General features: G+C 43.8%; 1 protein-coding gene across 1 annotated transcript in view; it reads left to right on the forward strand.

Annotated features, from left to right (window-relative positions):
* CCDC180 (coiled-coil domain containing 180) overlaps window positions 1-15,906 on the forward strand; it is a 61,070-nt gene that overhangs the window by 25,927 nt on the left and 19,237 nt on the right. The window contains exons 18-25 of the mRNA XM_047098990.1: window positions 721-950; window positions 4,491-4,666; window positions 6,048-6,228; window positions 7,162-7,308; window positions 7,960-8,104; window positions 8,520-8,636; window positions 12,187-12,285; window positions 14,305-14,424. Of these exons, the coding sequence (XP_046954946.1) occupies window positions 721-950; window positions 4,491-4,666; window positions 6,048-6,228; window positions 7,162-7,308; window positions 7,960-8,104; window positions 8,520-8,636; window positions 12,187-12,285; window positions 14,305-14,424 (1,215 nt within the window). The remainder of the gene's footprint in view (window positions 1-720; window positions 951-4,490; window positions 4,667-6,047; window positions 6,229-7,161; window positions 7,309-7,959; window positions 8,105-8,519; window positions 8,637-12,186; window positions 12,286-14,304; window positions 14,425-15,906) is intronic.

Consider the following 15,906-nt stretch of genomic DNA (forward strand, 5'->3'; position numbering starts at 1 on the left):
TCAAATGCCCACAGGCATGTAATAGGAAGAGGTCTGGAGACCCAAGTGTAAAGTAGTGACAAGTGATGAGAACTATTATTGTCTTAGTCCCTTGGAGCTTCTGTAACAGAATACCATAGACTGGGCAGCTTATAAACAACAAAAATTTATTTCTCACAATTCTAGAGGCTTGGAAGTCAAGATCAGGGTTCTGGCAGATTTGGTGTGCGGTGAGGGCCCACTTCCTGGTTCATAGAGAGCCAGCCATCTTCTCACTGTGTTTCTGTGGAAGGAGCAAGGGAGCATTCCAGGGTCTCTTTTATAAGGGCACTAATCCCATTCATGAGGCCTCTGCCCTCCTGACCTAATCACCTCCTAAAAGCTCACCTCCAAATACCAACACATTGGGGATATGAATTTTGGAGAGCATCCAATATTCAGTCTATGGAAACTAGGCAGTCATTACTCAGCTCCAGACAATAATGCCATGTGGGAATGGAGAGACTCAGAATTGCCAGATTTTCTGATTTTTAAGAGAAATCAGAAATCTAGACTATTTGTAGAATTTCCCATTTTGAAAGCACTATATGGGCAAAAAATAATTATAGGCGGGATTTCACCCACAGATCCATAACCCTGATATCAAGGATATAGTCTGGGTTGGATATCAAGGATATATCCTGGGTTGGATCCCCAGGTATGTGTGATGATGTCAAGTCTAAAGTCTTGTTTTCTGCATAGGCCGAAGCCCAGGAAGAGCATCTGGGGGAAATCTCCTGTGAAGACATGGAGTCCTTCACAACCTCCAGCGGACACACTTATTTTGTCTTCCTACCCCTGGAACAAGAAGAAGAGAGTTTCAAAAGGCCCAATTCCAACCTTTCTACCATTCTCATCAATGACACTTCCAGTGCCAACCTCCTAGACCAAGTGATAATTCCATCCAGACTAGTTTTAGGAATTAAGAAGCAGTGAGTAGAAACCCTTTATTCTCATTCTCTTGTCCTGAGTTTTATTAACAAGGTGTAGTATTATAATAAAAGATTGGACTAGTTTCAGCTGGAAAAAGAAAATGTGTAGGTAACTGAAGGTAGAGATGAGAAACAAACAAACAAAAATAACAAATTTCCAGTAATTATTTGTAGTTACAGATATCTTCTGTGAGAGTGACCCCCTTCGCCTGTCCAATGATGCCTTGCTGGCTTGGGCCTTGTACATAAGAAATAGTGCTTTCCCTGCAAGATATTTCTGGGATTCTAACCTGGCATATGTGTAACCTTAGGGTTTCCCTCCCTCCCTTTCTTTCTTTCTTTCTTTCTTTCTTTCTTTCTTTCTTTCTTTTTTGGGGGGGGTAATTATATAACTATAGATGCTAGGTATATCAGTATGGTATTTGGCTCTGATTATATGACACATTAATTGCAGACAATTAGAAAATTGAAAAAGTACAAGGAAAAATATAAAAATGACCCATAATTCTACCACTGAGAATTTACCTCCCCTAACTCCCAAGTTTCTGGGAGTGAATTTGGACCAAATGTGGAAATCTACAATTGGCTTTAGGATAGCATTTCCACTGCACTCCTGACTCTACGATATCATCGCAGGACTTACCAGACAGAAATCACCTGATTAGTCTATCTCCTATGTGTATACACGGGCATGGAGTAGAAGGAGTTAAGTCAGGCTTTTGGAGTCTTCTCTTCCACCTCAGCATCATCTCACCTTGAAAACATCTCTTGACTTGAAACTCATCCTTTCTCCTTCCTCTGCCACAGTCCATTTTCTGTTCTCCCCTTAAAGAAGAAAAGCAAGGATCACCACCAGAGCTAATATGCATTGAGAGGACTTAATACTCTCAATAACTATGACAGGGGTACCATAATTAGCCTATTTTACAGATGAAGAAACTGAAGCTTAGTTAGTAGCTTGGATAAGATCTCTGGGATAGGAAGTGGTTAGATCTAGGATATGAATCTAGACCATGTGATTCCAGAGTTTTGAAAGAAACACTATGCCATCTGGCCTTGCTACTAACCAGAAAAAAAAAAATTGGATCAAACTGATTGTATTTGCATGTTGAAGGATACAATACTGACAAGTATGGAAATCATGAATGTACAGCTCAATGAATTATCCAAAGGGAACACACCTGGTAACCAGTACCCCCAAGAAATAGAACATTACCAACTCTCCAGGAGCCCCCTTATGTACCCATCTCAAGTCATTGCCCTCTCTTCCCCAAGGATAGCAAATATTCTAACTTATGAATTAGTTTTGCTTATTTTAGAACTTTATTTAAATGGAATCATACAGAATGCATTCTTTTATGTCAGGATTCTTTCCTTATGTTTGTAAAATTCATATGTATTTTTTAAAATTTATTTATTTAAATTCAAGTTAGTTAACATACAGTGTAGTATTGGTTTCAGGAGTAGAACCCAGTGAATCATTATTTATATATAACAGCCGGTGCTCATCCCAAAAAGTGTCCTCCTTAATGTCCGTCACCCATTTAGCCCACCCCCCAACCACCTCCTCTCCAGTAACCCTCAGTTTGTTCTCTGTATTTAAGAGTCTCTTATGGTTTGCCTCCTTTTCTGTTTTTAATCTTATTTTTCCTTCCCTTCCCATATGTTCGTCTGTTCTGTTTCTTAAATTCCACATATGAGTGACATCATATGTAGTTTTGAATGTGGGGTTAGCTCATTTTTATTCCTGTATAGTATTCCATTGTAAAAATACATAACCCATTTTATTTATCCATTCTACTACTGATGCACATTTGGCTTGTTTTTCACTGGGGAATGGAACAATGCCACTCTGAACATTCTTGTATAAGTCTTTTGGTGAACATACGGCTACATTTCTGTTAGATATATAACTGAGAGTGGGATTGTTGAGAGATAGGGTAATATGTGTGTCCCTCTTGAGGAGATACAACCAAAAGATACCACCAAAGAGTTTTCAAAAGCGATTTTGTTTTAACAGTTTACAACAGTGTGTGAGGGTTCCAGTTGCTCCACATCCTCATCGACACTTGATATTGTCAGCAGTTTTTGTTTTAGCCATTCTGGTGTATGTGTAGTAGTGTTGAACATTTGGTTGTCTTTCTTGAAATGTCTAGTCAAATCTTCTGCCCATTTTTTTTTCCTGGTGGGTTGTCAATCTTTTCTCTTATCAATTTATGTGAGAAAGTTACCTATCCTAGATATGAGGCTTTTGTTAGGTAAATACCTGGCAAATGTTTATCCCTCTCTTTGCTTGCCTTTTTTTACTCTCTTAAGGTATCTTTTGATAGAAAGAAATTCTTATTTGTAATAAGGTCCTTTTCATCAACCTTTTTCATTAGGGTTAGTGTACTTTCTTTCTTATCTAAGAAATTTTTGCTTGCCCCAAGGTCATGAAAATATCCTCCTATGGTATTTACTACAAATGTTATTGTTTTACATTTCCACATTTATATGTAAAATCCACCTGGGATTAATTTGTGAGATAGGAGTCAGATTCATTTCCTACCATATGGATAATCACTTGACCCCAGAAGACTCCCCTCTCCCCACGGCTCTGCCACACCTCCTTTCTGTTTCTCTGTGTATCTATTCTTGCATTACTGCCTCACCCTGCCTGATTACTGCAGTTTTATATCAAGTCTTAATATCTGGTAGAGTATGTTCTCCAATTTTGGTCTTCTCCTCAACTATCTTTGGCCATTTGCATTTCTACATAAACTTGAGATCAGCTCACTGGTGTCTGTAAGAAGATGTCTGCTGAGATTTTTATTGTTATTGCATTGAATCTATAGATAAATCTGGGGACAACCAACACCTTAACAGCACATAGCCTTCTTAACAATACATAAATTTTGAAAAAGAAAAAGTGATAAATTGGGGAAAGTATTTGCAACTCACATTGCAGTCAAATGACCTCACATTCCTAATATATAAGGAGCTCCCATATAAAGAGATTGAAAAGAAAAAGAGCATCTTCACAACAGAGAAATGGGCAAAATGTATTAATGCATAGTATGCAGAAAAAGGAATTATATAGTCTTAAACACATGACAATATGCCCAGTTTTGGTCATAACATGACAAAATTGTCAAATTCAAAAGTTCGGCAATACACTGCAAGGCGGCGGAGAAATAGGAACAGACAGCCTTGCCAGGAAAGCAGTCAAGCCATATCTTCAAGAACCACATATGTATTTTAGCCTTTGGATCAACAATTCCAGTTCAGGGAATTTATCCTACAGGAATGCTTCTACGCTTGACTTATATACAAGGTTATTCACTGCAGCCTTTTTTGAAGAACGAATGGTTGGAAACCATAAAGTGTCCGCCAGAAGGGGATCTGGTTAAATGAATGATGGTCCATCCAGACAAAAGAATATCATGTAGTTAGGAAATAAAATAAGAAGTGAAAGAGGGAAATGCTTTATATAACAATATGGAAGCTCTCTCTGTGGCCACTGCTACTGGCAGAGCTGACCCTCACTGGTTTCTCCCTCAGACTTCGAGCTGGTTTTTTCGAGCACCTAGAGAAGTGGTTTGACCAACGTGTCCTCAAAACCCAGGTCACTGTGGCCACCAAGATTGATGAGCTGGACTCAGAACTAGAGCTGCATCTGCACCTACACAAGCCAAGAGCTGAGTGCATTGAAAAGGACATCCACAATGTCAGAGCAGGTACAGACCCAGCTTGGGAAAGGCCACCCTGCCCCAGACAGCTGGTGTCTGTGCCACCACAGTTCTGCATTCATTAGGTGCCCCTGTGTGAGGGTTCCATCTCCAAGGCTGGCAGAGAAGGTACCCACATTTGAGATTTTTAAAAATTTTTCTTTTAAAAACAGGACTTTTAGATGCTTAAATGAAGGGTATTGTCCTGCCTTAGCAGTGTGAATCTCAGATCTGCTCACACATCTGTCAGATATATACCTGCATAGCAGATGCTTCCTGTAGCTCAGGAATCAGAGCTATCAGGCTCAACCTCTCTAGCTATGTGACTCTGAACAGGTTACCTGACCTCTCTGATCCCTCCCTTGCTTGCAGAAGGGGATATTGTTGGTGGTAATCAACTCTCCCTGGAATGGAACAGTGAGGAATCTTGAGCAAGTGGTAGGCATTAATTTCAGCTTATAGTTTATAACTTAAAAAGAGGTGCCATTTCTCTCTTAGGCAGAGGTTCCCGTTAGGGGGTGGCACACTTTTAGTTGGATCCTCAATGACCCTGTTTGGTTTTCACTTATGTCACAATTCAGGCTTCTTCATAGACCTTTCCAGCTCCCAGAGAGACCACACATGGTCCCACCCAAACTCTTCCTGCCTGGAGCAGTGACAGAGTTGTGGGAACAGACAGCCTGGCCTGGAGTCCCAATGCTTGTGGCCTTGGGAGACCTGCTTGGCTTTGGAACCTCATTGTCTTCATTTGGAAAATATGTGCATTAAAACTAAATATAAATTGAGATGCTCTATTTCTTGCCCTTCCCTGGCTCCCTGACCCAATGTGTGATTGGGAGATCAAGGTCAGAGAAACAATGCCCCAGAGTCACTGCACTCATTCTTGGCATGGCTGGGAGGACAGAATTTTCACCACTGTGGGCAGTAGGGAGGTAGGGTGGACTGACCTGGAACTATCTGTCAGTTTTAAAGACCTACGATGGAGCCTTTGAAGCCAAATCCTGGTTCTGTTTACTCCACCGTAGAAGTCTGTTGGAATTCAAGCTCCTGGAAAGAGTAGTCACTGATTTAAAGCAATAAACTCTGACTGCCCAGTGTCATGCTGGTTGTTTTCTCCAGAGCCTCTCACCACAATCCCTGCCCTTCCCAAAATGTCCACCCATCCCACCTGTTTCCAGGTGCCTTCACCAGCAGAGACCTCCCTTCATACAGCCTGGACAGCCTCTTCTCTAGTTAGACACCCAGGGGCAGTGTCAGATTGGCCTCTCTGAGATCTGCACCCATTCCCAAGCCAACCCCTGGCAAGGACAGCTGTCACTGTCTAGGAGGGGAACGTCCTGAGGTGACTTGGGATCCCAGAGGACCTCAGCTCTCCTTCATTCTTTTCCAGCTGAGCTCTTGCTTCATCAAGAGCAGCTGGACAGCCACTGTGCTGGGGTGATCGAGACGCTGAGAAAGGAGAGGCTGATGTTCTACCGGTTCCAAGAAGAGCAAAACATAAAGAGCAAAAACTTCCTCCGCAAGATTTACGACATGGAGCATATCTTCTTGAATGCCACAAAGAGCCAGAGGTATGGCCCTGGGAGTCTCCGCTCTGGCCCCATAGCCCTAGAATCTCAGCCAGGTGGCTGCTTTCAAAGGGAGTGGTTCCTCCCTGGTGGATTAAAGAGTCCATTTGCCAGGCCCCACAGCAACCTTCTCTTTTCAGCTCTCCTCTTCACACAAGTGAGTCTAACTGTATGAACTATCTGTCTGGGGGCAGGGGGCTGGGGGCTGGGTGAGCAGCTAGGGAGAAAAGGGCACACATGTTCAGGATGCAGGGATGTTACTAACCTGCCCTGAAACATCTGTGCTGGGAGAGACCACTTCCATCAAGGGAAATCGGGACGAACTTCCTGCAGGAGGCCTCCTGGTCTGAGATGGAGGAAGGTGAAGAGGAGACAGAATTTTTCCCCTCAGCAAGGAGCACTGGCCCAGCTCGAGGTGGGGATATGCTCACGGCAGAGCAAAGGGCTCCAAGGAAGCCATTCAGGGATTTTAGATGGAGGCCCTTGCGTGGTTAGGGAGACCTCAGGTAACAGGCGAGGAGCCCTCACAAGTGTCTGGACAGTGGTCAGGTACACAAGAGATCGCTGGTTAGGGTGGACTTAAAGGTGAAGAGGGAACTTGCAGGGTGCTCCCTCAGGAGAACAGGCGCAGGAGAGAGAAAGTTTGTGCTGCAGGGAGGAGCCAGATCAGTTGGACCTAGGGATTCCTTTAGTAATTTGATGGCAAGGGCCAGAGAGAGGAGAGGGATGTCCTCTGACCCAGCACACTGAGAGCTCCGCACTGTGCCCTGCACACACTGGCATTCTGAGCTTCCTTCAAAGCCTCTTTTTCTACCCAGAAGAACATGGCAGTGGTTCTGGTAGCCCCACAGATGGGCACCGCAGTGGAGCTCAAGCAGCGCCCCCAGGCTGCCCTGCCATGCCCACGTCATCATCCTGCCCTCCTGTGTCTCCCAGGCTGGTTACTCTCAGCAGCACACTGCACCAGGAGCTGCTCAGCTACATCGACGTCGTGCAGGTGTCCCTGCGCAGCTTCCGCCAGTACTTGGAGGAGAACCTGGGCAAGCTTCACTACGCCAACATCGAGTTCATCAAGCACTGCAGGTGGGAGCCAGCGTCGGGGCCTCTGTGGACACTGGGCTTTCTCTATTGAGAAGTGGTCTTGTTTCCCCTCCATTTTTTATTGTGACAAAATATATAGGATGTACAACTGTCCATTTTAACCATTTTCAGGTGTACAGTTCAGTGGCATTAAGTACAATCACATTGTTGTGCAACCATCACCACGATCCATCTCCAAAATTTCTCGTCTTTATACACTGAAACTCTGAACGCATTCAACACTAACTCCTATTCTCCTCCCCCTGGCCCCCAACAGCCACAATTCCATTTTCTGTCTCCATGAATTTCACTTCTCTAGGTACCTCATATAAGTGAAATCACACAATATTTGTCCTTTTGTGTGTCTGGCCTATTTCAGTTAACATAATGTCTTCAACACTCACCCATGTGACGTGTCAGAATTTCATTCCTTCTGAATACTGTTCCATTTTGTGTACATACCACATATTGTTTCTCCGTTCATCCCTTGAAGGACTTTTGGGTTATTTCACTGCTTCTATCTTTGAACCACCTGCATTCATTTTTCTATGATCTTAAACTTTTAATCTAAAGCCTTGTCGATCACAGGATTTGGAATGGGTGGGAAGTTTCATGTCTGATCAGTGCCTTTTCTTTCTCCCAAACTATTTTCAGATTGTTTTCTGACGGAGGCAACTTTTCTGCTGAAGAAATTGACTCACTGTGTCATCGACTGGAGAAGGAAGCTTCTCGAATAGAGTTTGTTGAAAGTTTAATCATGATCAACATGGAGAAGATGGAGAATGAATACCTGGACCAGGTTGGGGAGCCCTGCCCCTGACCTCCAGCCAGGCATCCGGGGCGCCCTTGTACTTTGCCTGATGAGCCCTGCCAAGCCACCTTTCCAAAAAATTGAGCCTGTCCCCCTCTGCTTCCAAAGTTCATAAGTTCCAAGTAAACCTCCCTCCTTTACTTTTTTTAAAAAAAGGATTAGTCTCTAATTTTGTTTTAATGTTTATTTATTTTTGAGAGAGACAGAGACAGAGTGTGAGTGGGGGAGGGGCAGAGAGCGAGGGAGACACAGAGTCCAAAGCAGGCTCCAGGCTCGGAGCTGCCAGCACAGACGCAGACTCGAACTCACAAACTGTGAGATCATGACCTGAGCCGAAGTTTGATGCTTAACTGACTGAGCCACCCAGGCGGCCCCCTCCTTTACTTTTTATATTTCTCTACAGGCCAATGATGTCATCAATAAGTTTGAAAGCAAATTTCATAACCTGTCTGTGGACCTTATTTTCATAGAGAAAATCCAGCGGTTGCTGACAAATCTGCAAGTGAACATCAAGAGCGAGGTAGGACAGATTCACTTTTTACCTGGTAGATGTTTATCTCACACACACACACACACACACACACACACACACACACCTGCATGCCAGGCACTGTCCCAAGTGCTGGGGATACCACTGTGGGCTCTCCCCCATGAAACTTAAATTCCAGCCAGGAAGACAGAGATTAAATCATAGTAGCCTCTAGGATTCATTGAGTTATTACGCACCATGCATCCTGATAACTGACTTATTTTGATTAGCAATGTTAGTCCTCACAAGAACTGTAGGAGGCAAGTTCTGTTTTATTCCTACTTTAGAGATAAAGAAACTGAGGCTGAGAATAACTAAGTGACTTAGATAAGAACACAGAGCTCTTAAATGGTAGAGCCAAAATGTGAACCTAGCTCAGGGGTGCCTGGGTGGCTCAGTTGGTTAAGCATCCGCCTTTGGCCCAGGTCATGATCTTGGGGTTTGTTGGTTCAAGCCCCATGTGAGGCTCTGTGCTCAGACCCTGGAGCCTGCTTCAGATTCTGTGTCTCCCTCTCTCTCTGCCCTTCCCCTGCTTGTGCTCTGTGTCTCTCCCTCTCAAAAATAAACATTAAAAAAATTGTTTTTAAATTTCAAAATGTGAACCCAGGTCAATGATCTCAAATAAACAACCTAACTGTAAACCTCAAGGAAATAGGAAAAAATAAAAAAACAAAGTTAGCAGAATGAAAGAAATAACAAAGATCAGATCAGAAATCAATGGAATAGAGACCAGGAAAACAATAGGAAGGATCAATGAAGCTAGAGCTTGTTTTTCAAAGATAAACAAAATGGACAAACCTTTAGCTAGACTAAGAAAAAAAAGAGATAAGACTCAAATAAAGTCAGAAATGAAAGACATTGCAACTAATACCACAGAAATACCAGAATCATGAGACTATTACCAATTATATGCCAACACATTAGATTACCTGGAAGAAATGGATAAGTTTGTAGAAATATATCTACCAAGATTGAATCATGAACAAATAGGAAATCTGAATAGACCAATTAGTCAATTGCTTTTTCTGTGTCTATTGTACTGATCAAATGATTTTTATTTCTTATTCTATTAATGTGGTTGATTTGCATTTGTAGAACCATCCTCCTTGCATCCAGAGGTAAATGCCACTTGATCGTGGTATACAATGCTTTTAATGTGCTGTTGAATTTCATGTGCTAATATTTTGTTGAGGATTTTTGCATCTATATTCATAAGGGATATTGGTCTGTAGTTTCCTTGTAGTGTTATATTTTTTTTTTTTTTTTTTTTTTTTTTTTAGAGAGAGAGAGGGGGGGCACAAGTGAGCAATGGAGAGGGAGAGAGAGAGAGAGAAAATCCCTGGAGGGGCAGAGAGAGGGGGGAGGGGAAGGGAGAGAAAGAGAGAGACAGAGAGAGGGAGGGTGGGAGAGAGAGAAACAGGGCTCACCCAAAAATGGAACTCGTGTTCACCCAAAGCGGAGCTTATGCTCACTGGAAGTAGGGCTTGTGCTACCTGAAGCAGGGCACGAGCTCACCCGATGTGGGGCTTGAGCTCATGAGCTATGAGATCATGATCTGAGCCCAAGTTGGATGCTTAACCAACTGAGCCACCCAGGCGCCCTCTTTGTAGTGTTCTTACCTGACTTTGGCGGCAGGGTAGTGATGGCTTTGTAATATGAGTTTGGGAATATTCCCTCCTATTCTATTTTTTGGAAGAGCTTGAGAAGAATTGGTGTGAAGTTTTCTTTAAATGTTTGGTAGAATTCACCCATGAAACCATCAGGTCCTGAGCTTTTCTTTGTCAGGAGGGTTTTGATTACTAATCCAATCTCCTATTATTTTGCAATATATACACATGTCAAATGATACAAAGTATACCTTTATAATAAGGTATACATTGTATACCTTAAACTTATATAATGTTACATGTCAATTATATCTCAATGAAGCCAGGAAAGACTTTGAATTATTTTTAGACTTTTTTCTATGCATATAAAGATTATATATATATATATATATATATATATATATTATATATAAAAGATATATACACACACATACATACACACACACAAAAAAAAATCCAGCCTCTTTCTATTTTATACAATTTTGTAAGCTATATAATCTTTAAAGATTATTTGAAAACACTATTGTTCTGGCTTCCCTCTCCTGAATGTGTTGCCATTTTTACTTAGCCAATCCTTTTTGGAGAAATAGTTGTTGGATTTCACTTATTATGCCAGTGATATGATAAATACCCTTGCAGAGGGAACTCTAATTATGTCTGTAAGGTATCTCCCAGAGCTAGAATTACTGGGGTAGAGCATGAATGTTTTAAGGCTTCACGTGTTTCCAGGTGGCTTTTACAGACAACTCATCACCAGCTGGTCATGAGCGTGTTCTTCTTCATACCCTCAACCACTACTGTGGGTTGTCGATTTTATTTTTAAACCTTATCTGTTTGACAGTAAAAAAACACAACAAAACAAAAACTTAAAAAAATTTTTTTGATGTTTATTTAATTTTGAGAGAGACAGAGACAGAATGCCAGTGGGTTGGGGCAGAGAGAGAGGGAGGCACAGAATCTGAATCAGGCTCCAGGCTCTGAGCTGTCAGCACAGAGCCTGACGTGGGGCTCGAACTCACAAGCTGTGAGATCATGACCTGAGCTGAAGTTGGATGCTCAACCAACTGAGCCACCCAGGCACCCCTAAAACAAAAACTTTTACATTTGCATTGATCTAGTTTCTGATAACATTGTGCATCTCCCCCCACCAATTTCATTTTTCCAATATTTAATTCATCTCTTATATAATGTTTTGCTGAATACGTTGCTGATCAAAACAAGTATTCTAGAACAGGAACCCTCTTGCACTGTTGGTGGGAATGCAAACTGGTGCAGCTGCTCTGGAAAACAGTGTGGAGGTTCCTCAAAAAATTAAAAATAGATCTACCCTATGACCCAGCAATAGCACTGCTAGGAATTTACCCAAGGGATACAGGAGTGCTGATGCCTAGGGGCACTTGTACCCCAATGTTTATAGAAGCACTTCCTACAATAGCCAAATTATGGAAAGAGCCTAAATGTCTATCAACTGATGAATGGATCAAGAAATTGTGGTTTATATACACAATGGAATACTACTTGGCAATGAGAAAGAATGAAATACGGCCTTTTGTAGCAACGTGAATGGAACTGGAGAGTGTTATGCTAAGTGAAATAAACCATACAGAGAAAGACAGATACCATATGTTTTCCCTCTTATGTGGATCCTGAGAAACTTAACAGAAGACCATGGGGTAGGGGAAGAAAAAAAAAAAGAGGTTAGAGAGGGAGGGAGCCAAAACATAAGAGACTCTTAAAAACTGAGAACAAACTGAGAGTTGATGGGTGGTGGGAGGGAGGGGAAGGTGGGTGATGGGTATTGAGGAGGGCACCTGTTGGGATGAGCACTGGGTGTTGTATGGAAACCAATTTGACAATAAATTTCATATTAAAAAAATAATAAATAAATAAATAAGTATTCTAGAAACAAACCTTGGAAGTTCTGGTTTTTCTAGGTTGCAAAATCCAATCTGCAAACAGATGGATTGAATTCGTCTCTGGAACAGCTTCAAAGGAAAATAGAAATGTGTCGAAACTCAAAGGGAGATAAAAAAGTAAGTATTCAGTATTTGCTAAGCTATGAATAGTGAAGATGCCATTATACAAGAATCAAACTGAAAGTAAATTTACATCTGTCATCAAGATTTCTCCAGCTCCAGAGGGGCCTCTGAGCCTTCCTACTTAACCCCTGTTGGACCCAATGGAATTAAGGAAGAGAAGAGAAAACAGCCACCTTCTCTCGCCCCCAGCCCTTCCCTGGCAAGCATGTAGAGTCCAGTGAACGTGGGGCTTCAGTCTGACCTCACTCCCCTGCTGATGTCACCAGGCTTCCTTCCCTGTAATTGGAACTCAGCCCTAGAGGAAAAACAGAAGCAGGCAGGACTCTGCCTTCTGAGCAACCACTTTTTGTTTGATTTTTCATTTGCTCATTTTGATCATTGCACATGAACTGGTTACTACTGTTTTCTACGGTTACTACTGGTTAAAATGTCCAAATTAGAGCAGTGTGGATCAGCACATCAGGTCTCTGGATGTTTACGTTGTTTACATGCTTGTTTTTCTGCCACCAGCACACATCTCTGTCCCCTGTTCCACATCTGTCCCGGCCTCCCCGGGCAATCTGTTCCCAACAGCTCAACCAGGCACTCGACAACCAGATGTCTCAACTGGAGGTTTCTTGAATGGGATGTTCCTTCCTCACCAAGCTTTGTCTTTTCTCTTCCATTTCAGTGACTGAGTTGAGGTTTCATGTTTGTTAGCACTGAGAGGACATTTAGCCTCTATGCTTTTTCTTGCATAGTAACACATGCTTCTTGAGAAAAGTTCAAACATCCACAAAGCACTAAGTGAATACACATCCCTCATATTATTCTCATTTTTTTGCAGAGCCCCTGTGACCTCTGTGTTTTTATGCAGTTATTTCTGCATGACCCCTGGGGAACAGGGGGAAGCCAGCTTAATCTGCCTTGACTTCTTTATCAGTCCCTTTAGGGACAGCTCTGCCTCTCCAGAGCAGAAACATTTGCTCTCCTGCATTTCCTCACCTCTCCAACCCCCTCACTGCCCTCTTCTTGTGGTGTCAGAGTGTTGGACAAGGGAAGGCTTTCACAGCCTTCTGGCCAGGTCAGGGGAACTTGAACTTGGGTGGGCAGGCAATCCTGTGTTGATGGAGGAGACTGGTTGGACACCTCTGCAAAAACAGTGATCAGGAGATGGGAACGATGCATCAGTTGCATGGTGAAGGCAGTGGGGACCATGGACAGGTGTGGCCAGGGTCACATGCTCAGTGCCACATACATGGAGGGGCTTCAGGTTGCTGTGTGCAGAAAGGCAGGGAGGGAGGGAGGAGTGAGGCAGCGTGTCATAACTGAAGCACAGAGAATTGTGGCTTGGACAAGGTACCACCAGGGACACCTTCCAATTCCAGAGTTAAGCAGCGGGGGAATGGTTAAGACTCAGAATGCACTAGAAATGAAGGAAGCAGAAGAGGCCAAGGCACCTCCTGGCCTGGGTCATGTACATAGGTCAGTGAACAATGCAGGGGACCAAGTGTGAGGACTGACAAGTGATGTGTGGGTGCACGTAAAGGTGAACGTCCTTACATGTTCTTTCCTGCACACCTGGGGGCAGGGTCTGTGGGATTGCTGCTTGAGGGGGTGTGTATCTGAGCTTGTTGTGGAAATGGTTAGATCACTTTCCAGAAAGGCTGTGGTCATTTCACTCACACACAACGTGGCCATTTGGGGCCAAACATTTCCTTCTAAGAGTGTCAAAGCTAGAAGAGATTCCAAGGAACATTCTGTGTCCCACCACACAGATGGGGAGACCAAGTTGAGCTAACTCAAATCATTTGCCGAGAATGAACCCATAAAACCAGGACTAGAACTCCTGATGCCCCGTCAGTGAAGGATTTACTGCCCCACTGCAGTTGCCCAAGAGAGCCAGCCAGCACCGCCCACTCTCCTAGGGCCCTCCCTGCAAGTGACGGGCCTCCATCGAATCAAGAGGCCTGTGGTTCAGATGGAGGCAGGCGGCCCTCCTGCAGCTTGCTTCCTGCAGCTCTCTTCTCCTAGGTGGTGGCCACGGATGACCTCCTTGGCTTGGTCCGGACTTGGAAAGAAAAACTGGGCCAGAGGATTCAGTACCTGAATTGCAGGCTGGACATCGTATACACGACTCAAGTCGTCTTTACTGTAAGGAACAGACAGTAGAGGAAGGGAATGGGAAGTGGGGAAGGGTGGGTGAGCTGTCACGGCTGGGCTCTCAGGAGACCTGCAGAGCTCAGTAGAGCCTAAGGGAAGAGACGGCTCCCAGGGTCCTGCTGAACACCAGGCCTACCAGGTTGCCTTGGAAAGACCATAGGCTGTGCAGTCAGATCTGGGATTCAAATCCCAAATAGTCCACTTCCCTGCCATCTTAGGAGATTCCTCACCTCCTGGCACCATCTCCTCACCTTCACCAAGACCTACCAGCTGCCAGCTCTCAGGCTACCCTCGCCTTTCAGCCTTTTCCTTCCCACCCACGCGCATAAGCAACAACTGGCTTCTCCCCACCCCACCTCCACCAACCTCTTCCTGCCCACATGGCTGCCCTTTTCCTCTCACATTCCCTTATGATCCACTCCCTGAACTACAGCCAGACATAATGTTGGAGAAGGTCAGTCTGACTGTGCCACTCTCCTGATCACTCAGGGTGAAATCTACATCCTTCAACTGAGCCTTCACAGCAGCCTCTTTGGTCTGCCCTCCATGGTCTCTTCATTTCTCACCCCCACTCCCACCCAAAAGACATCACTTCCCACTGGGCCTTCTCTCACAGACCACAGTGATGTCTCCATTTTTAGGGGCTATCTCTCCAGACTGTGTACCCCAAGAGGACAGAGCTTCTGTCACCCCCACCCTGCACTCAGCCCCTCACATCAGGTTTTGAACACCAGAGACACTCAACCAACTTCCAGGAGTGTGTGACATAGAACAATATGGAAATAAGTGGACATCCCTCAAGTTCTGCTCTCACTACCATGTTTTGAACCAGTCCTTCCTTCTCTGGGGAGGCGCTTCCCACCATGCCACCAATACTAACCCTCCATCATACCACCAGCATCATACCACCTGCGCCCTTCAAGAAAGAACTCAGGAGTCCAGCTAGGGTCCTTCCCTCTTATAGTCCACTGCTGAGACAAGGCTCAAATAAAATAGGGAATAGCCTAACTAAGCCCTCATTGCAGGCCACTACTCCTACCCTTTCTCTAAGGTCCGATTTGTAGGGCGTGTTGGCCACTCACTTGTCCACACATTCATTCATTCATTCACCCATTTTAAGAACACTGCCTGGACACATCTATGGGCTGGCCTTGTAAATCCATGACCCTCAGCCTCATGGAAGACTTTGGAACTTTTCCTTCATAGCATTGGTCACAATTTTGACTAGACATTTATTTGTAGAAGTGCATGTTAAATGTTTGTCTCTCTGACTAGACTGTAAGCCCTATAAAAACAAAGATCACATGTTACCTCTCCACCCTGTGTCCCAGGACCCAGCCAGAGCCTTGCAGAAAGCAGGTACTTGGGAAATATTTTTGAAAGCCACATGCACATATAAATGAATGAATGAATGACTCTCTAAAGGAGATATGACCATTACCATTTTTTAGAAGGAAAATACAGACTCAAAGA

Source organism: Lynx rufus, unplaced genomic scaffold (genome assembly GCF_022079265.1).
Source record: "Lynx rufus isolate CCGP_SWC_20201006 ecotype Redwood Valley unplaced genomic scaffold, mLynRuf1.p SCAF_10, whole genome shotgun sequence".
Classification (NCBI taxonomy): domain Eukaryota; kingdom Metazoa; phylum Chordata; class Mammalia; order Carnivora; family Felidae; genus Lynx; species Lynx rufus.